Below are 27,096 nucleotides of genomic sequence, written 5' to 3'. Positions count from 1 at the left end.
AAAGAACACAGAATGTGGAGGTTTTAAGCAAGTTCTCGTTCATAAACACATTAAAGTGATGAGTGCATAACTATCTGATTATACCAAATACCATTGGTTGTACACTTTGGGTGGATTATATGCTTTATTATGTATCAATAATATTGATTTTAAAACATATTAAAGGTCTCCAGAAGGATTTTTGTTTTGTGAAATAATATTTAGACATGAAAATGAAATAGGAAAGGGAGAAGCACAGCTTGAGGAAAATTAAGAGACAGAAGAGGGAAGGGTTAGAACTATTCAACTGCTATTCTGCATCACATCACCTTCTGCCACTAAGAAAAAGTTATTTACCAACTAGAAAGGGTGGGAAAAATTTAATCAGTTTAAAAATAAGTTTTAGGGAAGCAGATTTGGCTCAACTGATAGAGTATCCGCCTACCACATGGGAGGTCCAGGGTTCAAACCCAGGGCCTCCTGACCCGTGTGGTGAGCCGGCCCACATGCAGTGCTGATGCACACAAGGAATGCTGTGCCACGCAGGGGTGTCCCCCACATAGGGGAGCCCCACACACAAGGAGTGTGCCCTGTAAGGAGAGCCACCCCGCGCGAAAAAAGTGCAGCCTGCCCAGGAGTGGTGCTGCACACACGGAGAGCTGATGTAGCAAGATGCTGCAACAAAGAGACACAGATTCCCGGTGCCACTGACAAGAATACAAGTGGACACAGAAGAACGCACAACAAATGGACACAGAGAACAGACAACTAGAGGGGGGAGGGGAGAGAAATAAATTTTTTAAAAAAGTTTTGAGTCATGGAACAACTTAAAAGATTGTATTTCCCAACTCCCTTTTACAGACAATGAAAATGAGAACTCAGACATGTTAAAATGTCAGGCCTAGATGAATCATAGGCCAGGACCTGAGAGAAAAAAGAAAAGCTTTTTCCTAGTCATTAAAAAAGAGGAAGGTGTCCCCATCAACAAAACATCATGAGTTTGTATTTCAAAAGTTTCTGCCAAGCAAGTATCTACTTTCTCACTAAGGCCATGGCTTAATGGAATGTGAAAACCTCGGTTGGTGGAGGCTAAAGTTCTGGTAACTGGTTCTACTAAATCCCTAGTTTCCCCCAGTACAATTATTAAAAATGTTTTGAATTTATGAGCCCAGAAGGCTATTCAAAATGAGACTGGAAATGAAAATTCTAAAGTACATGAAGCAATCTATTAAGAAATTGGCCAATAAAACTTAATAGCTGAAATAGACTTCATTCCAGTAAGACAAAGTCTTTTTTTAAAAATCCAACAGAATTTATTTTTTTGAGATTTTTAAAATTTACTTGCCTTTTTAAAAGTGATACATAGACCACACAAAAAATATTACATTTAAAATAAGTATGCTGGGGGAGTGGATATGGCCTGTGCAGCTGAGCCCCTGCCTCCCACACGGGAGGTCCTGGGTTCAGTTCCTGATGCCCCCTGAAAAAAAAAAAACAAACAAAAAACCAAACAATAGGCGGCGGACTTGGCCCAGTGGTTAGGGCGTCCGTCTGCCATATGGGAGGTCGGCGGTTCAAATCCCAGGCCTCCTTGACCCGTGTGGAGCTGGCCCATGTGCAGTGCTGATGCGTGCAAGGAGTGCCCTGCCACGCAGGTGTGTCCCCCGCGTAGGGGAGCCCCACGTGCAAGGAGTACGCCCCGTAAGGAGAGCCGCCTAGCGCGAAAGAAAGTGCAGCCTGCCCAGGAATGGCGTTGCACACTCGGCGAGCTGACACAACAAGATGATGCAACAAAAAATAACACAGATTCCTGTGCTGCTGACAACAACAAAAGCAGACAAAGAAGACACAGTAAATGGACACAGAGAACAGACAACCGGGGTGTGGGGGGAAGGGGAGAGATAAATAAATAAATCTGAAAAAAAATTGTATTAAAAACAAACAAAGAACAAACAAACAAACCAACTCAGGAAAGCTGATACGGCTCAGTAGTTGAGCACTGGCTTCCCACATAGGAGATCCCAGGTTCAATCCCCAGGCCCCAGTACCTCAAAGAAAAAAAAAGTATGCTGAGAATATTCAAAGAAATAAAAGCACAACTTACATTTTTTAAAAAGCCATGAAATTATGAACTAAAAGAAAAATAAGACAAAATCAAGTGGATATGAAAAATAACCAATTAAATATCCTCTACTTAGGCAGCGATGAGTAAATTAGTGTTCCCATATACTGCTGGGAGTATAAGTTGCTATGTCCACTGTGAATAATGGTCTGCATTTTGTACTAAAAGTGAAGCTACACATAATCTATGACCTAGAAATTCTCCTCCTGCAGTAATGTGTACAAATATACATCAGGAGACATGCAAAAATGTTCATAGAAAGCATTTTTTCATAATGGCCAAAACCCAAAAGTAACTCAAATGTCATCAACAGTAGAATACCACTAAATTATGGTATTTTGGTATGGTAGGCAAATAAAAAAGAATAACTGTATCTAACAACAAGGATGAATATCATGAATATAATGTTGAGTCAAAGCATACTGTATGGCTCCATATACATACATATTATTAAAAACATCCAAAACTCTGGGTTTTAGGGTTGAACCTTTAGGTGGTAGAACTTTGAAGAGTGAGAAGGCTGTGATTGGGAGGGGCACGTAGGGGGCTCCTGGGTGTTGGCAGGGTTCTATTTCCTGACCTTATAGAGGTGGTATGGGTCTTCTCTTTAGGATCGTTTTAAGCTGTACATTGGTGTTTGGTGCATTTTTCTGCATGTATCTTCTAATTCACAATAAAAGGGCTTTTTGTTTTGTTTTGTTTTAAAGAGAATTTGGAAATGGAAGGTAGACATTGAGAAACTTACCAGGGATACAGCACAGAGCAATAAAGAGATTTTAAAAACATGAAGGGGAAGTTAAGAGACATGGAGGATGGATTGAGAGGTATTTGAATATTTATCAAATAATAATTCCAGAAGAGAATGGACTTAATGGTAGAGAAACAGTATTGAAGATAAAATTGCTGAGAATTTTCCAAAACTGAAGACAGAATTGTATCCAAGTGACTGACAGGACAAATAAAAATAAATCCAAACCCAGGTACATCATAATAAGACTACAGGACATCAATGATGAGAGAGATTGCTGAAAGCTGTTGGACAATGTGGCAGTTTGATATAATTTATGAATTCCAAAAAGAGATACAGATTATGTTTGTAAACTGGTCTGTTCCTCTGGGTGTGATACCCTTTGACTGTATTAGATTCAGCTGAGATGCCTTTGATTAAATTAAGATTAGGGCTTTGATTCCACCATTTCATTAGGGTGTGCAGGATTGAGTCCCCACACCCTTGGTGGGCTATATAAAAAGACAATCAAGGAGACACACAGAAATAGATATACAGAATAAAAGAGACAGCTCCATAGACATGACAGAGGCCCCAGGAAGAGAGAGGAGCCATTCGCCTGATAGTTTACAACTGACCTTGTAAAGAGACAAGAGTAACTCAGCCTGGACAGAAACAAGCTCTCCAGCCTACAGCTGAGATCGGAAAGAGCCGGGACCATGGAGCCTTAAGCAGGAAGAGGAAGACTGAACCCTAGCAGATGTCGCCTGCCATCTTACTTCAACATGTGGCAACAGAGTTTGGTAAGGAAGTAACCTTACGTTGGACTCTTTAGGGCCTTGTAACTATAAGTTTTTACCCCAAATAAATACCCTTTATAAAAGCCAACAGATTTCTGGTACTTTGCATCAGCACCCCTTTAGCCCACTAATATAGACAATAAGCCTGCAAAGGGACCACATTTAGATAGCAGAGGAATCAATGGAATAAAAAACAGCCAGAAAGGACATGGGACAACAACTGTTAATTCAAGACTTTACACCTACCCCCAGAGTGAGGGCAAAATAAAGACAGACATAAAAAGACTAGACTTTGGAGTGGATGTAGCTCAAGTGGTTGAACACCTGCTTCCCATGTACATGGTCCCAGGTTCCACCCCAGGTACCTCCTAAAAACAAACAACAAAACAAACTCTCCCTGGGGAGTGGATATAGCTCAGTGGTTGAGCGCCTGCTTCCCATGTATGAGGTCCTGGGTTCAATCTCTGGTACCTCCTAAAAGACTAGACTTACTACTTAAGTCTCTTACTAAAAGAGACTCTAAGACTAAAAGAACTATGAAAGGGTGTCCCTCAGCAAGACAACAAATAGGGGGAATGGGGGGGCATGAAACATGTGAGACCACAGAAGTGATACTGACATAGAAATTGATAAAAATAAGTCAATGTCATTTACTATCAACTGAAAAGAGAACAGTACTAATTATTGCAAGTTTTTTTTTAAAAAGGGGAAATGCAACTTTAAATGCAATAACATGATTGTTGGTGGAGGTGGCGACTGTAAGTGTTCAAGGCCCTTGTTGTGGTAGGGAAGATAAAAACACTAAACAACTATAAACACTGCTATAGTTAGTCCATTGCTGGGTTACAGTTAGTTGTAATACTAAATAGTAAGAGGATGCTCTTGCATAATTTGTTACAAATGTTTCACAACAATGCAAGGTGTTGGTGGTGGGGTAATTGTTGGGACTCCTGTATGATGTTATGCATGTTTGTTTAAGCACATAACTTTACTATACACTTACTGTTCATGTATGTTCATGTATGAATGACACTTAAGTACACTGTTTTTAAAATGAAAAAAAAAGAAATAAAAATTCTATTTGTATGGAGAAACAAGTGAAGAGAGTTGCTCTGTGTTTTTTCACTCAGTGGTTCTCCTTTAGTTATAAAAATACAGAATTTTCCAGCTGAAAGGAATATTAGAGATCAAGTCAATCCCTTCACTAAACTAGAAAACCTTACATTGCAGAGTAGTGGAGTTACTAATACGCCCAATTCACACAATTAATTAGTATAAGAACTAAGGAACCTATAAACTTAATGTCTCTTGGGAGACCAGAGCCCCAGCCCTATCCTAAGTTCCTTCCATTCAACCAAACATCAAACAGATAACTGAATTTTTTTAGTCCCATATATTAAGATTTACCAGAAAAGGTGTTAGAAAATGCTAAAATTTGTATTAGTTGTAAATATTTCTCATATTATCCACACTGATTTAAAAGAACTTACTTCCAATGCATAATACACTGGCTTGTCTCTGCCTAGTTTGTAAGCCACTGTGGTCAGAAGGCCATGTTCAGAAAATACACACTGTAAGAAATAGAAAAAAGATGTTCAGTAGTTGAGACTATAAAAAGGCAGCATGAGAATCTTTTTTAAAGCTGAAATGACCTAGGTACAAAATAATTCAACAAATATACCAACTTAGAAAAGAAATGACATACACATATTTCACAAGGTTTCAGTAAGCTATATAGTCCCATGTTACATTTTTTAGCTTTCCTTCTAGTAATATCCATGACTTCAGACTTTCTCTTTCAACCACTGTATAGCACAGTGAAACCTTGCGTGAAATATGAATATGGGTAATATTGCATATGTAACACTGTTTTTCTTTGAAACTGAACAAATGTATGTTAATGTTACAAGATGTTAATATCAGGGAAAAATAGAACCAAAGCAAATTATGGATAGTAGTATACAATATTATATTAATAATATTCCATTAAGGATTTAAAAAAAAGGAAATATACTAAGTGAAAGAAACTAGAAATAAGATACTACACATTGCTTGACTCCATCTGTATAAAATATAAATACAAATAAAATAAACTAGAGAGACAGAAACAGAATAGCAGCTATATATGGCAGGGGAAGCATACAGAGAGATTAAGAGTTGATGAGTTTTTTTTTTGTTTGTCTGTTTTTCTTTATTATTATTATTATTGAAAAATGAAAATGCTCTAATAATGACTGAAGTGATGATTATACCAAATACCACTGATTGTACACTTTGGATGGAATGTATGCTTTATAAATATGTATCAATAAAATTGATTTGATAAAAAAGAAATCAAATCTTAATCATCAAAATTATTAGTATTAAGAATAACACACAAACTGTACCAAAAATCTCTTCTTTTTTTTCTAAATTAGAATTGCATTAAGAATCTGACAATGTCTTGGTCTAGGTTTCCCACTAACACAATTTAAAAAATCACACACATAAAATGCAAAGAATCTAAAATGATTCTCACTAGAACCATTCAAATTTAGTGATTTGTATCATTTTTACTGAGCTTTAAATGAAACTCCGATAAGGATTAAATAAAAGCTGAAGACTCAAAAGTCACTTAATAGGAAATTATGCTTAAGCATTATTTATACAAAGTTAAAGGAGACTTTTACCAATCTTTTAATTTTAAGAACCAACCTTATGGCCTGTATTACATAGTAAGAAACAGCCTGTTCCATACCTATAGTTGGGGGGGAGAAAGAACAGTATAACAATTTTATTAAAGCAAATTAAGAAACCGTAGTAGTACAAATTCTCTAAGCTGACATTTAATGCAACAAGTCATTATATTAAAATTTTAGAAAAGCTCTAAAAGTTAACGAACACCATATTACTCTTTGGAATAGTATTTTAAAGATCAGTATAGAAGATAATGTCCTTAGTGCCATTTTAACGGAAAAAATGCAAGTATTTTATTTAGTGTTTAGTCAGTCATAGCCCAAGGCTGTATTTATAAAATATCACTGTTGTTCAACAAATTCTATATTTGGTCAGTTATGTTGCTACTAATCCATGAGACACCATGTTTTACAGCCATTCACCAAAGGAACTAATTGCCCAGCTTAGCTCTCTCATTAATAAAGTTAGAAACAGAAAAGTCACTATCTTCTGCATATAGAGAAGAAGACTAGGTCCAGAGTGTGAAAAAGTATAGCTGGAATACTGGGATAGGAGTGGCATAGAAAGGAAGGCTATTAGAGTATGCTTTTTCTTAAAACTGAAACTTAATGTTCAAATAATCCATGCTCATTCTAGAAAAATGAGAAAATACAGGTAAGCCAAAAGGAAAATTAGAATTACTCATAATCTGCCCCCTACCGGGAACCAGAGATAGCTTCCCATTGACTTCTGAGCTGAATGTCATTTTCTCCCTGATGAGGTTTGAAGAGATTAAATTCTCAATTCCAATCTCTACAACCTTTTAGGACCCCATTTATTATACAACTTTCATCTCTTCTCTGCTCAGACTCTAAAGTTTTCTGGTCTTATCAGAATTAAAAAACAAAAACAAACAATTGAGAAGTGATTATTAAGGGGTAGAGCTATTTTCCTGTTTTATTATTATTATTGTAATAATGAAAATACTCTAGTAATGATTGTGATGGTGAATGCACACTATGTGCTTATAACAAATACCACTGATGGTACACTTTGGATGGACGGTATGCTTTATTAATATGTATCAATAAAATTGATTTTAAAAAAAGAATAATGGGAGAGAATTGGGAAATTAAAAGGAATGATTACACAATCTCCTTTCAGATGTATGAAAATCCTTTCCACAAAGGAGACAGTAAAGTACAGAAGTTAAGAGCCCTGACTGAGGAATGAGATGAATCTGGGCTCAAATATTGCTTTTCCGCCTTACTGTGTGATATTGCATAAATTAGTTATTCTCTCTAAGCCTCAGTATCCTCATGTATGAAATGGGGATATTAATTAGATTGCTATGAGGATTAAATGACATAATATGTTTAAAGCACTTGGTGCATTATTTGTAACACAATACCCATTTACTGAGCTTGCATTATAATTATTATTTTAGCTTTTTGAGGCATATTCGTTCCTGTTCATCAATACACGTCCTTAGTCGGTAAGTTTTTTTTAATGTCTAAAAGATTACTTTCAAATAAGCAACAGAAAGAGCATGAGATTTAGAGTCAGAAAGTGTGGGCTTGAGATCTGGCTCCGCCTTTGACCCTATGATATGACCTTAGGAAAGACAGCTAACTTTTCTGATGTACCTTTTCTCATCCTAAACTGGAAGTAATCTTCTTAGCACTCTCAGATATGGAGTGTGTTACAGACTCTCAAGTGTGAGTAATAAGTTGATATTAGAAGAAAAAAATGCACCAAAGCTTTCTGCTTCTAGGAGAAAATTTAGGTAACAAAGAGAAAGCACAGTGCCAAGAAAATAACATAGAAAATTCCATAAAAATATGACTATAAAATTATGGTGAGAAAGACTTGGGGAGGAATAATATAATGAAAATTACGGTTTAAGTTACAGCTCTTTTCCATTTCTTCCCACCCACCCAGAATTATCCCTAAAATGACATGACTGTTCCATTGATATTTTAAACCAAAATTTAGTTCCTGGTTATTGGATTTTGAAAATTAAGGTCTCCATAAGCCTTGTCCATGTCTTTATATATGGCATGATGTATTTTTATTTGAAGGAGATGAAGGAAAACAAAGGGGAAAAATTTATATATCCATATTGGAGCTACCATGCTATTATTTTGTAGCCTGGATGAATGTCAAAAGCTTTTCCTCATTAAAAGCACCAAACGGTTGGAAAACAAAAAACGAAATACCATTCTAGTCAGTTACTGGGTTTTCAGGTCTGTTTTTTAAACTCACGTGTTTTTGGCTTGTCCATCCTGGAAGCACATTTGTCCTACTAATGCAGCAGACTGGTCCCCCAAACACTGAAAGTGTAAAATGACAATAAAAACACTGACTGAAATAGTATTATTGGGAAACAGATGTGGCTCAAGTGATTGGGCTCCTGTCTACCATATGGGAGGCCCCAGGCTCGATTCCCAGGATCTCCTGGTGGAAGGCAAGCTGGCCCGTGCCATGGAGAGCTGGCGTGGCAGGATGATGCAAGAAAGGGAGACACAGAGGAGAGACAGTGAGAGACGCAGCAGACCAGGGAGCTGAGGTGGCTCAAGCAACTGAATGCCTCTCTCCCACGTCGGAGGTCCTGGGATTGGTTCCCGGTGCCTCCCAAAAGAGAAAAGACAAGAAGGAAAAAGGCAAGCAGATACAGAAGAACACATAGTGAATGGACACAGAGAGTAGACAGCGAATGTAAACAACAAGGGGGGAGGGTAATAAAAGCATGCTAATATGCAAAAATGCTTTAAAAAGCTAGTATTATTAATTCCCTATTTAGAATAGTCATGGGCTTTCTTTTCCCTTTTTTTTTATTTATCAAGAAATAAATTATCTATGTTGTATTTTTTTCCATTTGGCCATTTTCCCATTTGTTAGTACCTCTGTAAGTGACAATTAGAAAAATAATGTGTCAATTTATTCAAAAGAGTCTCAATGGCTCACACTATATCATTACAAGAATTCTTCTACTCTTGTTTTTTATAGTTGAGGAAGAGGCAGATTGATTTCTAAGATATGGAAGGAAAGCCACAACATGGAAGGGAGATGAGAGAGTGGCAGGGAGGTGTTTGGCAATGAAACTTACCCCAGATATTGGCACACCTTCCAAGGCACCAGCTTTCTAATAAAATTTTTAAAAAGGATTATGAATAATTGCACATTTTGGTATTATAACATAACTACAACAGGAATGAACACAAATAGCAACATGCTCTGGCATGTGGGCAGACAAGACAAAGCAAGTGTTTCAACTACATGAGTGATAGAGATAGATGCTAGAAGTATTCCTAGAATGACATGAAGAGACAAATACCATTTGATTGTACTCTTTGGATGGATAACATTGATTTTTAAAAAATGAATAAAAAGAAGAGACATGGCATTGTATGAATAATATGAGAACAATGGACTGGGAGTCAGGAGACCTAGGCTCTATTTCTGGTTTACCTATTAGTAGTAACCTACTAAGCAGGCCACTGAAACTTATCTAAGCCTCAATTTGCTTATCTATTAAGAAGGAGTTGGGTTACAAGATCATAAGAATTCCATTAGCACATTGTTATTATTGCTGTGATCAAGAAATGATTAACACATCCTCTAAAATAAACATAGAGTAGCTATCAGTCGAGCATGTATTTGGAAGGCTGTATTTTACCAACTCTTCTTTCTACCCGAACTGCTCTTAAGATAAGGAAGTAAGAAACAAGAGTGTTCAGGTATTGGATATTATTTTTTTCATAGTAAACATCATTCTTCATGTTTGGCTAAGTTGGAGTTATGCTATGAATAGTGGTTTTTAATTTAAGCAAATATGGTCGGTATTCTAGAAAGAAAAATAAGATGAAGTGTCTGATTACATACATTACTAAACTTTAAAATTTGTAAACATACAGATACAAAGCAATGTTCACTGATATTATGTAAAAAAAAAAAAAAAGGAGATATGATATACTAAAAAGAATACCAAACAAAAAACTTCGGAATTAGTGTGCCAAGTGTACACTATGGACCATGGTTGATGGTGATAATCTCATATCTCATAATCTGTAGCAAGTATTCCACCCACAGCGTGGTGTGTTGGTGAAGGGGTATTGTATGGGAATTCTATACATGTGCATTATTGTTTCGTAAGTTCAGAGCTTCTGTAATAAAAATATATTAAAATAATAATAATAGGGTGGACTGGGGGAAAATACATAAAACGTAAGATAAGGACTATAGTTAGTAGCAATATTTTGATGATATTCTTTCAGGATTTTTAACAAATGTTTCATGACAAAGCAAGATGGTGGTGGTGGGGTGATGTATGGGATCTCTGTATGATGTTATATGTTTGTTTTTAAGTTCGCAACTTTTACTATGCACTTACTGTTTATGTATGTTTGTGTATGAATGATATATATCAATAAAATAAAATAAAATAAGAGAGTATTGGAATCTTTGGAATGACTCCTCATTCTGCTATTTGTGAGCAAGGCTCCTGAACTCTGGAAGCTTTAAGCTCTCTGTTTAAGTGAGGGTAAGAATAAATCCACCTCACCTGGCAATGATGAGACTAAGAGGATGTATGTGGAAACCCTTTACAGAAGAGAAAACTTTTCTAGAGAGCTGGTATTATTTGATTTTTTTTTATGCTTGCTGGATAATTCAAGACCTGCTATTTTTATTTAAATAAATGTTCTTTGAAAATGTGGACCTAGAAAAATAAGTAAATGATAAGTTTAAAAAAAGGCTTAAATTGTATCAGTAGAGGAGAGTGGGTGTAGCTGAGTGGTTGAGTGTCTGCTTCCTATGTTCGAGGTCCTGGGTTCAATCCCTGATACCTCCTTAAAAAAAAAAAAGTTAAGGAGAAACTGTATCAGTAGGAAACATTAAGGTATGTATCTTCGTATATTCATACAAAATCCTAAAAAAGACTTTGCTTATACTTTTTGAAATTATTGTGCTATCAGCAAGGATCTACTGTGTGTTTTCAGACACACAGTGTTATTTTTTCTTCATAGGCAGGGGCCTCTGGAAGATTCCTGGGAGCATCCTCTGGTGAAGCATGCAGAAAAAGTGACAGTGCATTTCCAACTAACTGGTCTGAAAAGTTGATCAAGATACCATTTAAGACAGATGTTTAGACATTTAAAAACTATATCTAATTTCTCTATTATGCTAAAGCCCAAAGCACATCACAGCTATACTCTGTGATAGAGAACATCAGAATTTCTGATTCCAGGAAACTCTTAGACTTTTATTTTAGAATCATCACCCTCAGTATTATTAAAAACTTAAAACAAACAAGATTTAAAAAAAAATTAAAACCTGACTCAAGATTATAACCATTTAGTGTGTCATGGAATTTCTAGATAAATGTGTAGTGAATGGATTTGTGCTTGTTTAAAAATAAATGGAAATGCACTGTATCTTTTCCAAATGATTGGGTAGCATAATTGGTGGGCAACCTACTCACCAGGCTATGAGAGATTTTCTATAGTCAGCAAGGGGGAAAAGGGGGGACAGAAGCATAATATTTTAAATGCAAGAGAAAACTAGTCCAGTTAATGTTTTTTCAACTATCCTCTGAAACTATTTCTTAAAAACAACTTCCCCCGACACAAAACAGTTTGTTGAAAGCTATTAAATTATCAGTCCTTTTATTGTAGACAAGAAGTGACTATGCTTCCCTTTAAAAATTCTATTTTGTCTTTAAAAAGCTTTATTATATATGAAATATTTAAAATGATTGTTGCTGAAGCTTTATCTGAGTTATTACTAACTCTATTAAGTAGTTTCTAACATTTTTCATGAAATGTCTAAACAATATATTTTTTTGAAATCTGTGATACTTAGTCCATAAACTTATTATGAATTCCAGATTTTTCTGCCCAAATGCCAGTTCAATCCTTCTAGAAATTTTTTATTCCTGATGTTTAATCAGGGATACTCAATGACGCTAAACATACAAATCAGAAACAGACTCTTTACGTTCAGTTTCTTTGCTGAAGTACTGCTCAGGCTAACGGAATCTAATATTAACATGGTTTGGCTATTGAAAGTTTCAACAGGTGAAAGAATACCATTAAAATGTGAAGAGTCCCTCCTATAAATTAAAAGCACAGATCACAATTACTAAGCAGTTTTGGGATTATTAAGAAAGATCGGGCTCAAACATCCCCATGCTACCCTCTGTAGTTAATTATCCCATTAATACTTTAAAAATATTACTACTAAAATAAAGACAATTAGTTTATAAAATATAAACTCAATGTATAAAAAGAACCAGATTTTTGTTATAAAACTAAAAAATACTAAATTCTTATTTTATATACTACTAACATTCACAGAAAAGTCACAAATCTCTTAAACTATAAAACATAATGAAAAAGAAAAGAAATAAAAAAAACATAACAAATTTGGCTTTTGAATTCTGAATAGTAAAGCTTTTTAAAACAAAGTGTTTTGGTTTGCTTTTTTACCATTAGGCCATAGATCTCAGAAGAACTCCGGACATTAGGAAGAATCTCCATTGGAATTCCAAAAAAGCTGAAAAGCAAAAAGGTATCATTGCATGTATAACACTGTTTTAAAAAAACGTTTATGTGTTTGAAAGTCAAAAAATGTAAATGACAATTAGAAAATGGATTTGTGTACAAACTTAGAGTAATGAATAAATAAGCCAACAGAAAAGTTGTGTGTTGGATATTTAACATTCTAACTTCACACAAACAAATCAACAATAATGAAAAAGCACATAGAAACCAAAATATGTTTCTTAAAGGAATCTATTCTTCCTTGAAGAATACTGAAGATGATGAATTAATTTGGCCTGTTTATCTTATCTGTGATAATAGTCTCATTTACAAAAACATACAATATAGACTAATAAGTTACAGCTGAAATATCAACAATTAAACCTTGATATTCCACTGATATCTGCAAATAGTTAGATTTTGGTTTTAAAAATGGCAACAGATTTGGAAAACTATATTTATGGCAAAATACAACTTACTCGCAGAGCTCTTTATCCCATTCCAAAGAATGTATGTTGAAAAGCATCGTCCTGCTTGCATTTGTTACATCTGTACAATGGACACCTCCATTGACTCCTCCTGTTAAACTCTAGACAGAATAAAAAGATATGCTAAATTTTTACTTATTTGCAATATAAATTACAATTTTATTCAGGGCCAGTCAGCAGCCGTGTACACAGAGCAGGAGAATGGAACATTTCAATTATTTAATTTCTAGCTTTCATCCAAGTGCAATAGATCTATAATGTAAGCCACATATATAATTTTACATTTCTGAGTAGACACATTTAAAAAAGTATAAAGAAAAAGGGGAAAGTAATTTTAACAGTGCTATTTATTTTATGTATCCAAAATATCATTTCAATAGGTAACCAATATAAAAAATTATTAATGAGACTTTTATCCTTTTTTGGGGTACTAAGTCTTTGAAACTCAGTGTGTATTTTATACCTAGAGTACATAGGACTAATCATGTTTCAAGGGCTCAATAGCTACATGTGGCTAGTGGCTACTGTATTAGTGCAGTTTCAGTTAACTGATGGTTAAATAAATGCGTATGACAGTGGTTGAAAGGGAATAAGATCATGTATATTACTAAAAGGAAAGCTAAAAACTGTAAAATGGGACTGTATAGCATAGTCAAATCTCATGTGAAATGTGAATATGGGTAATACTATATATATAAGACTGTTTTTCTCTGAAACTGAACAAATGTATGTTAATGTTATAAGATGTTAATATCAAGCAAAAAGAAAAAAAAACCATTATGCTAAGTGAAAGATACCAGATACAAAGTATTACATATTGTATGACTCCATTTATATGAAATGTAAATATAAATCAATTTATAAAGATGGAATTGGATTAGTAGTTATATAGGGCTTGGGAAGGATAGAGGGATTGAGAGGTGACTGCTAAGGGGTGTGGAGTTTTGCTTTTTGGAGTAATGAAATTGTTCTAAAATTTTTTCGTGGTGATGAATGCACAACATTGTGATTATACTAAAAACCACTGATTATATACTTTGGATAGATCATACGGTATATGAATATATCTCAGTAAACTGCCTAATAAATAATTATGCAAGAATAGCCAGAAATAGCAGCTATGTATAGCAGGTAAAGCATAAAGAGATCAAGGGGTAAAGAATTTTCTTGTTAGTTTATTACTATCATTATTGAAACAATGAAAATGTTCTGATGATTGAAGTGATGAATGCACAACTATGTGATTATACAAATACCATTGATTGTATACTTTAGATGAATTGTATGTTTTATTAATATGTATCAATATAATTGATTTGTTAAAAAAATTGGTTTTAGGGCTCTGTATTTTTTCTCTAGATTTCACCCTTGCTTGGTTTTAGCTCACGGTTCAGTGATTTGTATTTCTGTCCCTTGCTGCATTGAAGCCCATGAGAAGCATGCACTATTCCCTTTTGAATATTTAAGTATGTCCTTTACCTATTATACTTAATCCTTATGACTCATTTGTGTGTGTATACATGGTGTCTGGTATATACAATTGGATTCCCATGTTGTAACATGGGAATATACTGGCCTGAGGTCACTGAGCCCCTGACAAAGGTTACAATACTTATTCACCTACTTTTGATGCTAAAAAAATTGAATAGACCTCAATTAGAATGTATAGGTTAAACAAAGTCTTTAAGAGTTGTTTTTACTCACTTTACATATCACTTCAAGGTTGTTAACCTGGTTATCTCATGCTAATTAGAAGCTCTGAATGGCAGCTTTAGATTTCTTGATTAAAACTTGAACTAAGTTTTACACAAATCTTTTAATAATAAAGGGTTCTTGGCAGCAAGACTGGGGACTATTCTACTTGGGGCTTAGTAAAAAAAGTTACTTATATTCCAGGAAAAGTTAACTTCCTAAATCCGAAGTTTTCTTCCAAATAAATAATGATTTTTTAATCTCAAAAAAAAATAAAAGATCAACCATTAAAAAAATCAATTTGTTTTTATCCTCTTATCTTTGGAAAAGGCACAGGGTCTTATTTACTCTACTTCCAGATAGTTGTCAGAGCTACGCATGCAACCCTTGTGAAAACTGCTGGCCAGGAGCACCATCACAACCTGCTCTGGCCAAGCACTTCTTAAAAATGCTTCTCAAAGATCTGCTCTGGGGATGCAGCAAGTGAGAATGGGGACACTGCTCCCTTGAAGCTCCTTTAAAAGTTGAAAAAGATAATCATACACTTACTGACGTTTTTACAAATGCATGTCTGTGATTTGCATTTATATGTCTTTGCATTATATGTCTGTGATTTGCTTTAAAATTATCTGTGGGGAAGATGAGTATGTGAGTACAGTTAAAACAAGATAGGCCATACGTTGATGACTGATGGAACTGGCTTACTATTGGATAGGTTCCTTACACTATTCCCTCTTCTTTAGGTATTATTTGAAAATGTCCACATGCAAAACAAAGAGAACAAGAGAGAGAGGGTACCACAGAACATGCACTTTTGAGACATAGCTGGGAAATGTTCCTACTCAGCCATGATTTAGCCCAGGCAAAAAGATTATATAATAGAAATTTCCACTATGATTTAGGTTTAGAGTATGGCTTGATTATACAGGAGACAGCTGTGTAATGTTGTAAGTGAATGATAAAAGTACTCTATGTATTTTGTCATGTAAAATAGTTATTTCTCCTAAGATGGCAAGTGGAAAAGAAATGTATGATATGCAAGAAAGGCTACCTAAATGACATTTTAAAATGATAGACATGAGATATGGTTTTGGTAATTATCCTCCATTTTTACTGAAATGATGCAGAAAAAAAAATGAAGTAGCAAAAATGCCTCTCAAATAGAGGCTTAAACCTGCTGCATCTTCAGTTTTCTAACTAAAAAGTCTGAACTATTAGTAGAAAATAGATAGTAGGCAAGGCAGTCTAAAAAATATTTCTGAAATAATTCTCCATACAACCTTTAAACATACCCAAATAAGCCATGAATCAATGGTCCCAAAAAGAGCTCTCCCTTCTTCAACAGCCTTTTGAACTTTTCTCACATTGTCAAGTAGCCAACGAAGTTTCACTGCACTGAAGTAAGTGCTAAGTGGAAGGCCTGTCTTAGACTAAAACAATTATGAAATTGAGTTAGCATGTTAAATTTTTAACAATTTAAAACAGAACAACAACAACAACAAAAAACTTCAACAGATCAAAACATTCAGTGGCTCTAAAGGCCACTGTATTATGGACAGAAACACTTTTCCTATCTCATAGTCCAGGAAAGCATGCTTATGTACAAAGATCAGAGCATTATGTTTGCAGTTCAAAGATCATCCACATAGCAAGGTAAAGAGAAAATTAAATGACATAATATCCTGTAACCTAGATATTGAAAACTTCGATGTTAACTTTTGTGGTAAGTTAATATTACATGTAGAACATAGTCTAAAGCCCTGCTTTTGATTTTATATTCCAGGAAAAGTAATATTTAAACTATTGAAAATCAGAGTTAATCAAATCATAAACTAATGACCATAACCAGACATTTTCTATTTCAAAACACAGAAAGGAAGTGGATTTGGCCCAAAGGATAGGGCATCTGCCTACCACATGGGAGGTCCAAGGTTCAAACTCAAGGCCTCCTGACCCGTGTGATGAGCTGGCCCATGCACAGTGCTGATGCACGCCAAGGAGTGCCCTGCCACGCAGGGGTGTTCCCCGCATAGGGGAGCCCCACGTGCAAGGAGTACGCCCCATAAGGAGAGCCGCCCAGCGTGAAAGGAAGGGCAGCCTGCCCAGGAATGGTGCCGCACACATGGAGAGCTGATGCAGCAAGATGACGCAACAAGAGACACGGATTCTGGGTGCCGCTGACAAGAATATAGGCGGACACAGAAGAACACACAACGAATGGATACAGAGTGGACAGCTGGGGGGGGGGCGGGGAAGGGGAGAGAAATAAATAAAAAATAAATCTAAACAAAACAAAAAAAACGCAAAAGACTTAACTGCTGCCACAATATATTTAAGTAACATAGGTGATATCAAATGAGTGAGGACTAAGGTAGACTTCAGACACACACCAGATGATAGTTAAGAGTTGATGTATGTAAAAGAGCCGTTGCCTGAATTCAGTGAATACTGTGAACGGAGGGAGGGTGGAATGAATAAAGCTGAAAGCGAAAAATGAAACACATAGGGGCTTATCAATCTTTCTTGAGAATGGGTCATGTCTGGCTCTTATTTTTGTTAGTACATGAAATAATGAATTTATCAAGGGTGATTACAGGACTGAAATTAGGCCATTTTTATAAGCCTTCATTTGAAGTGGAAAAGGAGTTCCATAAAGGGCTAGAGATTCTGCTTTCTCTCTCCCTGAATCCAGATGCCTAAAAAACTTAAAAGCTTCCAATTTCCATTCTCTGTAGAAGAACAGGTCATTACTTTTTTTTAAAGATTTATTTATTTCTCCCTACCCCCTTGTTTGCACTTGCTGTGTCTGTCTAGCTTGTTTCTTTAGGAGGCACTGGGGAGGGAACTGAACCCAGGACCTCTGATATGGAAGGAAGGTGCCTAATCGCTTGAGCCACCTCCATTCCCTGCTTTGTTGTGCCTCTCATTTTGTTTTTCTTTTTGTGTCTCTTGTTGTGTCAGCTTGTCGTGCCTGCCTGTTGTGTCAGCTCCCTGTCTTGCTTGTCTCTTTAGGAGGCCCCAGGAACCTCTGTTCCCTGCTTTGTTGTGTCTCATTATACTTTTCTTCTTGTGCCTCCTGTTGCTTTAGCTTGCCATGCCTGCCCGTTGCACCAGCCCACCATCTTCTTTAGGAGGCACTGGGAACTGAACCAGGGACCTCCCATGTGGTAGGTGGGAAATCAATCGGTTGAGCCACGTTTGCTTCCTTTATTGACATGTTATTTATTGATATGCATAAAATACATCACATTTTCTGTTCTGTTGATGCTATAAATTCAATACCAATTTTCCAGCCACATCAGTTATAAGCATACAGTGTATTATGTAACCTCAAATCTCTAACTTTGGAAGGCTTAAAGAATGCATGCTACTATAGAGTAATGCTGCTTTCTTTGATGTGACAACTGAACATCCGTCTCCCTCCCCCTCAGATGACTTCTTCAGTATGTTAGAGCAGTGAGGAATAGTTTTAGTCTCATAAACAACTTAGAGTGAAGACACTGACCACATAATGCACATGTTCCATTTTTTAAAAAAATTCTGAACCTTGGGCAACTGTTCTCTTGTACCTACTTTAGTTTCTAAAAGCAGTTATTGCACCCTTTGTATTCCAAAATAGGGTCTCAAACATTTTATAATTTTCATGTAATTGTTAGAAAGCTTGGAGTTATTAGTTAATCTACCTTCCAATACACTGTTTAATATAGCACTGAATAAATGAAGCAAGTTGTCAATGGATGAGTGATCAACAAATAGTTCTATTAGTAATTGATTTTTCTTTAATAAAGTTGCATAAACCAATGAGTTAGCTGCCTAGATTAATTAGCATGGGAAACAATCTTTTGTAAATGTAAAGCTTTTTTTTTTGTATATACTGTTGGGATTTGCTTCATTGTTTGATATCAAATGATGATGTAAAGTTCAAAATGAATATTTTGCCATGTTCAGTTAAAGTGCACAGTCTGTTACAGGTTGACACACTGATTGATGTGATTTACGCAGAATTAATAAGCTAATCAGTTAGTGTAGCTTTAGTATGCCACATATGATGCTGGCAGCCTCAGAGCTTGATGGACTTGGGACCCAGCAGTTTTGAAACATGTATATCGAGTTTAAAAGTTTATTTTCCAGGTACAACCTCCATTTAAAATTTTTCTTCACCTTGTACACTTTACAGATGATAGTCATAGCATGGAAGTAATAATGTGTCAAAATTTACAAAATAAAAAGTACTGTTTTGGAAAGCGAACATGGCTCAACTGACAGAGTGTCGGCCTACCACCTAGGAGGTCCAGGGTTTGATACCCCGGGCTTCTTGGCCTGTGTGGTAAGCTGGCCCATGCACAGTGCTGCCGTGCACAAGGAATGCCATGCTGCGCGGGAGTGTTCCCTGCATAGGATAGCCCCACGCTCAAGGAATGCGCCCCTCAAGGAGAGGCACCCCACGTGAAAAAAGCACAGCCCACCCAGGAGTGGCGCCACACAGAGCTGACGCAGCAAGATGGTGCAACAAAAAGACAGTTTCCCAGTGCCGCCAGATAATACAAGTGGATGCAGAAGAACACACAGCAAATAGACAGAGAGCAGACAACAGGGGGGAAGGGGAAATAAATAAATAAAATAAATCTTTAAAAAAATGTTTTAAAAAATAAAGTACTGTTTTAGTGTGGGAGTTGTCATGAGGCTGTGTTGAAGTGACTTACTATGTGGGATAGTGAGTGTCCGTTGAAATGGATTTGTTCAGCCATTTACATTAATAAGCATTTAAATGCACCAGATACCATTTCAGGTGACTTAACATGAATGAATAAAAGTCAGTGCTATTGGATTAAAAACAAGCAAACAAACAATAAACTCAAAAGCACCCAGCACTTTCTTCAGTGAGCAGTAGAAAACAATAGGGATGGATTTGGAAAGCATGGTGGAATTACATGAAGTACCCCTTTGGGGACTATGGCTTAAATGGCAGGGATATTTTATGATCCCCCTCCAGTCTGTTGACCTTTGATTATTGCTGTCATCCATCAAAGGGCAAGAAAGACAGGAAAACTTGAGTTGGTCTCAATTACCTGCAGAGGAATATTTTATAAATTGTATCAGAAAGGCCTCCGATGATAAGATGGAAGGTGCAAATAGTCCTTTTGGTGAAATTTGTAAAGCATTCTTACAGTATACTTTAAAAAAAAAGATTTATTTCTCCCCACCCCCTCGTTGTTTGCACTTGCTATGTCTGTTCATTTTCAGTGTTTCTTTAGGAGGCACCGGGAACTGAACCCAGGACCTTTGATGTGGGAGGGAGGAGCCTAATCACTTGAGCCACCTCTGTTCCCTGCTTTGTTGTTACTCTCATTACATTCTTCCTCCTGTGTCTGTCTCTTGTTGCATCATCTTGTTGCATCAGCTTGCCATGCCTGCCTGTTCTGTCAGCTCGCTGTCTTGCCCGTCTTCTCTAGGAGGCACTGCGAACCTCTGCTCCCTGCTTTACTATGTCTCTCATCATGTTCTTCTTCTTGTGTCAGTTTGCCACACTTGCCCATCATGCCAGTTCACTGTCTTCTTTAGGAGGCACTAGGAACTGAACCACAGACCTCCCATGTGATAGGTAGGAGCTCAGTCACTTGAGCCACATCCACTTCCCTTTACAGTATACTTTTGAAGTGATCTCTTACCTTGACGAAGTTATTATTTCCTGGAATTCTTTTACTAAGATTCTCAACAGTAGACTGGGTTCTTAGATCAAGCCACACTACAAATCAAAATACAATAATATATTGAAAAAAACCTTAAAATCAGAATTTAATGAAATCACTTGTCAGGGATAGGAGTCTGATTAGTTTCCATAAGCAATTAAAATGCTACAGCTTTCAAAAGACAGAAATTAGAACATTAGAAATGAATGGGCATATTGTTAGAAGAGAATAAATTTATGAGGGAGAATTTAAAGCTTTTACATAAAATTACAGACCAAGTTGGGAGAACAGTACAAACCTTAGGGCACTTATTTTGGATCCTTTTCATAGAAAAAAATTAAGAAAATACGGTTTGGATATGGAGTTTCTAAGTATACCAGTAGAGAACACATAGTTTAGAATCACCGTATTATGTAGAAAGGACTTATCTTGAAAAATTGGGAGCAATCTGTGACAAAGACAATGTAGAGAACCTGGTACTATTACTGGGGGGTGGGATGGTAATAAGATTCAGTCTCTCATGTATGCAAAGCTTAGTTACATTAAAATTTTTCAAATATGCTATAACACTGGACTGTAAAAAGAATTATTTAAAAGCCACCATTCTTCGTCCATACTGGGTTGTAAAAACAAAAGTCTCAGTTTAACAGATTAATATGAGCTTTACTAAATAACTACTGTTCACTTTCTGATCCTAGAGTATAAAGTATTTCTGTTTTGCTTCATGATAGGTTTGAGAAAGAGAAGGCATTAAGTAGTACATAAAACAATTGTAAAAGGTAATCAATACAATTGAGTTTTGTCAGATTTATGTTTTGTGCTTAACTTTTATAACCTTTAATCTGTTTGTGGTCACTCGGTATTTTTAGGACACTGGCTGTGCTCAGGTGCCTCCTACAAAGACTCAGGCCTGTAGTCTATTTAAAGGACTCTAAGGAAGGTTACACAAGCTTGCCACTACACATTTGAATGTTCACGGGTAACTCTAATAGTCCTTTACTGTCTCTTCACTTAAAAACCGGTTATCTCCTGTAGCGAATTTTAATCAATTCTTTCTAATTATTTAACCTGTCATTTCTCTTGAGGGTTGTCTGTGCTTGATTTAGACAGAGACTGCTTCCCATAGGATTTAAACCAGGCATTTCAGGACACTCTACTGGCTTGGTAGATGTGAAAAGCAGCAAGACAAGACTTAGCACAACCAAGGACATAGAAGAAAAAAGAGAAAGAGCATGAAAACATGTTCTTATTAATGACATCTGCGCTTGCATCCCTTCCTCCTGCTTCCGGAAGAAGTAGCTCATATTCTCTTTAGAAAATCATCCATCTCATTCTCAGCCATGAGGTTTACCTGATATTTGACCCCACCTCCAGCTCCAGAATGAGATCCTCCTGACAGTAGTGATTAGTTCAAGAGAAAGCATCTTGTCTAATTAGCCCAACTGAGATTTGTGCTCAGTATGCAAGAGTCCCTCTTCTCAGCTGAGTTTGGCAATGGGAGGCTTGAGTCTGCTACCCTCATAAGGGGAGAACTGAATCTGACAAATCTTGATCTGGAGCCAGCCCAGAAAAGACAAAGTTGAGGGAGATGCAGGTGATGTTCTCTGAGTCCAGAATCAAACAGCACCTGAACTGAGCTACCCTTGGGTCCCTGGTTCCATTCAGTTGGGGTGGAGTTTTTTATTACTTGCAACTGAAAGCCCTATAATTGATAAAAGACATTAGCAACAGAACCATGAGGAGTTGGCAAGAACTTCTCTCCCATGTCCAGGGATCAAGGTCAGTCCACTTTGTACACAGTGGCAGTATTTTATGACTGTGACAAAACTGACCTTCCTGACAGACAAGGAACCCCAGATGTTAATGGTTTAAGGATTAAATGGAAAATTAGAGGAAGTAGAGAGAAGTCTTAAATGTGTGACAGAATTAACTAACATCTCAGTCCTCCCTCTTTCAAACTTCAGGTGGTTGTGTGTTTAACCAATTTAGTGAGTTTCAATTATCTGCTTTAAAATGAAATATAATAAAATAGAAAACTAGAATTTATGGTACTCAGTAAGTATTGATTTGTGCCACTTTTGTTTTAGTTACATGGGTATACTGAATAGTGATATAAAATATATTTCTTACATATATGAGTGTCGTGAACTACATTTGAAAGCCACTGCTCTAGAGTTTTTGTTTAATATCTTAAGATTTGTAGACCAGTGTTTTTTTTCATATTTTAATGTACAGAACAGTTACTACGGAGCTTAAAGATGGACCTCCCATCCCCAGAAATTCTGGAATAGTAGGTCTGGGACCCAGAAATTTGTCTTTTAAGTAGGTGCCCACGTTCAGAAACACTACTAGATGCCAGAGCAGTGATTCTTACCCAGAAAGCACCTGAAAAACTTTGCAATCACACAAACCAGTCCCTACCCTTGCAGGATCCTGGTTGTAGCCGTAGGCAGGGCCTGAGCCACGATACTTTTATTAAAAGTATCCCAAATTAGTATTACATTAAAGTTGAGAACCTCTTTTCTAGGGTATGTTCTTTAGGATACTAGATTTGTTCCAATCACTTGTTTAAAAACAAGGAACCCTTAGGGAACTGGGCTCTACTCTTCACCTGAAAGCTTGCAGTTATGACTGACAACAGTGGTATCCACAGAGCTAACCCATCACCAAAAAGAATCAAAATGCTGGGTGTGAAATGAGGAAACCAAAAGTTCTACATCTGGCTTTGCCACCAACGAGCTATATGACTTAAGCAGATCATTTTATCACTCTTTGACTGGACTTCCTAAATGAAAACTAAGGAGCTTGGATTAGATGGCCTCTAATCCCTCTCCTTCCATTATTCCATGACCACAGAAGGCTTTCATCATATTTATTTTTATAGCAGAAGACTTAAGGGCAATTAGAATACAGGGAATGAATTAGTGTAACTGCCAAAGAGGAAAATGTCAGTGGTTGGTACACCACCAAGGGATTGACAAATGCTCAAAATTAATCGAATTAAAAACAAAAGAATTAGAAAACTCATTAAAGAAGGTAAGATGGCAGAATTAGATTTGCAAAGTAAGAGATCAAAAGCCCAAGACTAATCTGTTTGTGTAGGTAATTTCTGAGATCAAAAGAAGTGACAGATCCAGATCCAGCATCAGCGGGTCCATTTCCCCCAATACGAGTTGAGAGACTGGGAAGTGAGCAATAGCCAGAGCACCAATACCTGAGGAAGTACCAGCCGCTGGAACTGAAGAGCCAGAGGGGACAACAGCAACTGGAACTGAAGTGCCCGGAGAAACTGGAGCAGCTGGAGCGTTAGGAGAAATAATGGCATTTCAAGCAAGAGGTGGCCAGATTCCAGGTCTATGTTCTCTTGTTTACCACTTAGGAAATGGCTGATCACTTGGGCAAGTTCATCAGAACTAAAGCTGTTTTGCACATGCGTATGTAAAAAAGAAAAGCAAGAGCCATGGAATAGAAGGGGAACCAAGGAAGTTCAGTCTGAGTCTCTGGTTCAGTGGTATTTTCATCTGGATGAAGACTAGATAAATACCTGCTTCTTGTTCAGGATGACATTCCCTGTCTGACCACAACTATGTGTCCCAGTTAGAAGAGTAAATCAATTGGTTATCAACTGTTCACCCAACCACTGAATTGGAATGATGGGTGATGTACTGTGGGAGCACATTCCTAAAGGATAGCTATGTTAAAAGGAATGCTAAGGAGCATGCCACAATCTCTGTTTGCAGTAAGACGTGAAAAGGCGGCTTTGGGAAGGTACAGCCCAAAGAAAGCGCTTCATTAGTAGGGTGACAGGAGGAGGGAGGGAGGGAGGGAGAGACGGGGGGGGGGGGGGGGGAGAGAGAGAGAGAGAGAGAGAGAGAGAGAGAGAGAGAGAGAGAGAGAGAGAGAGAGATAAAGCATGCACACATGTCTAGAGGGAACAGGGACTTAGTTCCAAAGTGATTAGGAAAAAAAATAAGGAAAATAGATGCTACGGAGTCTAGAACACTATACAGCTGTCTTTAGAAGACATGTTCCTTATCTAGACCAAGTAAATTTGATTTAAATGGTCCAGACAATCAAATGAATAGGTTAAAAAAAGCACAACTTGGATATGATCTGAAAACTTCCATTTGTAGAAAATGAAGTTACATCTAATATATTTCTGGCAAATTTATTTTGTTCTGGGGAAACTAAGTTTTAAGAGTGAAGAGAAATGCCATAGCCTCGATCCCCATGGATCAGCATTAATTTAGTGCTATAGTAACAGGACTGAGGAAGAGATTATTTAGAATAATAAAATCTCATAAATTTGTATAATTTCTGGTAGCCATACCAAGGAAGCCCAAGGCAAACACTAAATCTCTTCTGAGATGTTTCATTATGGGGAGTTTGTGATGTGATGGGAAGGGAGGTGAGGCTCCAGATTATGGGGCACACTCTAAGCAAGGACTGCAGACAGTTAGGCAAAGTGTTATCACTACAAGAGACATAATTAATAGTAAATCAGATCTAATTGCTATATGTTACCACTTGCCAAAAGTTAAAGCTATTAATTAAGTAGGCTGAGCAAGAGATCGTTTGCAAGAAGGAAAAGAAAATAGCAGGACTGCTCAACACCAGATGGCATGTTCTGAAATCAGGTGGGGCCAAAAGAAAAGCAGAAAGTAAGGGTGGGGGGTGAGTTAAAACGTATTTCCTCTCTTATATATGCCAAAACACGGGGGTTGAATCATATTTCGGCTCATAGTGTATTAATACAAAACTGCCAATGGCTGACATGAGTGTATGTGACTGCAGATTGGATCTGCTTCTCCCTAAGGAACACCTGTCACAAGAACCCAATCATTTCATCAGCGTTCCTGGATTACAAAGACTAATTCAGTTGAGTGAAATAATACAGACACAAAAGGAAAAATATTATATTGTCTAATATGAACTAAATATAATGAGTAAACTCACAGAGGTAAATTCTAGAGTATAGGGTACTAGGAAATAGAGGGTGGGTTGAGAGGGGGAGCTGATGCTTAATGTACATAGCATTATTAATAAGTTTAGCTGTAAAAGTGTGGAAATGAATTGAGTTGATAGTAACACATTATAGTGAGTGTAACAAGCACTTCTGATTAATAAATGTGAAAAAGGTAGTCTGAGGATATAAATGTCAATTGAAAGAAAAGACAGAATAATTTAGGGAATGTATAACAGTGATTTGGTGGTGGATGACGATTCAGTGGTTAATATTAATAGTATAAATATAAGAATGCTTTTCTTTTACAAAGTACTAAGAATATGGTGATATATAGGGAAATTACAACTAATGTAACTTATGGACAATAGCAATAATATTGTAGTATTTTGCAGCAATGACAAGAAGATATTTCAATCATAAGGGTCAACAATGGGGGGGGGGTATAAGGGGGTATGGGATTTTTCCTTTTGGAGTAATGAAAACATTCTAAAATTGACTGAGGCAATGACAGCACAACTCTGTGATGAAAATGAGAGCCACTGAGTATACCCTTTGAATGGACTGTACAAAACATGGGATTGTATAACACAGGGAATCTGGTGATGGATGATGTCCTGTGGTGAACAGAATATGAGAACATTCTCTCATGAATGATAGCAAATATATATTATTAATATAGGGTGTTAATAATTGGGTGGGTTGGGGAAAAATACATCAAATGTCAGATATAAGCTATAGGAAGTAATAATATTTTGACAATGCTCTTTCATAGTTTGTAACTAATATTTCACATAAATGCAAGGTGTCAGCGGTACGGAGATCTATGGGAGCCCTGTAGGGTGATATGTATGTTTGTTCCGTAAATTCACAACTTTTACAGTACACTTATCGCTTATGTATGTTCATGTGTGAATGATAAATTTCAATATAAAAACTTAAAAAAAAAAAAAAGGCTAATTCAGGCAATTCCAAATGGTGGTCATGGTTAATGCTTACTGAAGCCTTTTTGTCTACCAGGCACTCTTTTAAGTATCTTACATGTATTAACTCATTCATCTTCACCTCAAGCCTCTGAAATCTACGCTTCTAATTTCTCCCACTGTGTGGAGGGAATAGGCACAGCATGGGAGTAAGTGGAAAAGTGAGGATTTGAACCTAGAGTCTGAATTTAGAATTCAACTTCTATGATGGAGGTATAGCCAGGATGAATTTGTAAGTCTTAGATGGTTTAAGAAGAACTAATAAAGATCAGAGACCTCAAAGTCGAAATCTAATTCAGTTTCTTTATTTAAATTAAACTGGTCAGAGTTGAAAAACTTGATCATTGCAAAACAAGACAGTATTTTTTACCTAGGACAAAGGCAATGTAAAGGCTTTCCAAGAACCAGGTAATTTAAGACCTGAAATACTGAAACATAGGTGGATCTTGATATAG

The 27,096-nt window shown here is 36.6% G+C and overlaps 1 protein-coding gene across 6 annotated transcripts in view; it reads right to left on the bottom strand.

The window, feature by feature from the left end:
- GK (glycerol kinase) overlaps nt 1–27,096 on the bottom strand; it is a 70,767-nt gene that overhangs the window by 14,218 nt on the left and 29,453 nt on the right. For 2 of the 6 annotated variants that reach the window (XM_058292057.2, XM_071213041.1), the window contains exons 5-13: nt 20,675–20,751; nt 16,298–16,435; nt 13,305–13,414; nt 12,772–12,838; nt 11,766–11,783; nt 9,393–9,428; nt 8,549–8,616; nt 6,323–6,365; nt 5,119–5,199 (exon numbers count right to left, since the gene is read on the bottom strand). In XM_058292057.2, coding sequence (XP_058148040.1) covers nt 5,119–5,199; nt 6,323–6,365; nt 8,549–8,616; nt 9,393–9,428; nt 11,766–11,783; nt 12,772–12,838; nt 13,305–13,414; nt 16,298–16,435; nt 20,675–20,751 — 638 coding nt within the window. Of the gene's footprint in view, nt 1–5,118; nt 5,200–6,322; nt 6,366–8,548; nt 8,617–9,392; nt 9,429–11,765; nt 11,784–12,771; nt 12,839–13,304; nt 13,415–16,297; nt 16,436–20,674; nt 20,752–23,909; nt 23,994–27,096 lie in introns of all 6 variants that reach the window. The other 4 variants (XM_058292056.2, XM_058292061.2, XM_058292060.2 and 1 more) reach the window with 2 other exon arrangements.

Source organism: Dasypus novemcinctus, chromosome X (assembly GCF_030445035.2).
Source record: "Dasypus novemcinctus isolate mDasNov1 chromosome X, mDasNov1.1.hap2, whole genome shotgun sequence".
Lineage (NCBI taxonomy): Eukaryota > Metazoa > Chordata > Mammalia > Cingulata > Dasypodidae > Dasypus > Dasypus novemcinctus.
Note: the sequence above shows the minus strand (reverse complement) of the source record. Positions and strands in the feature narration are given on the sequence as shown.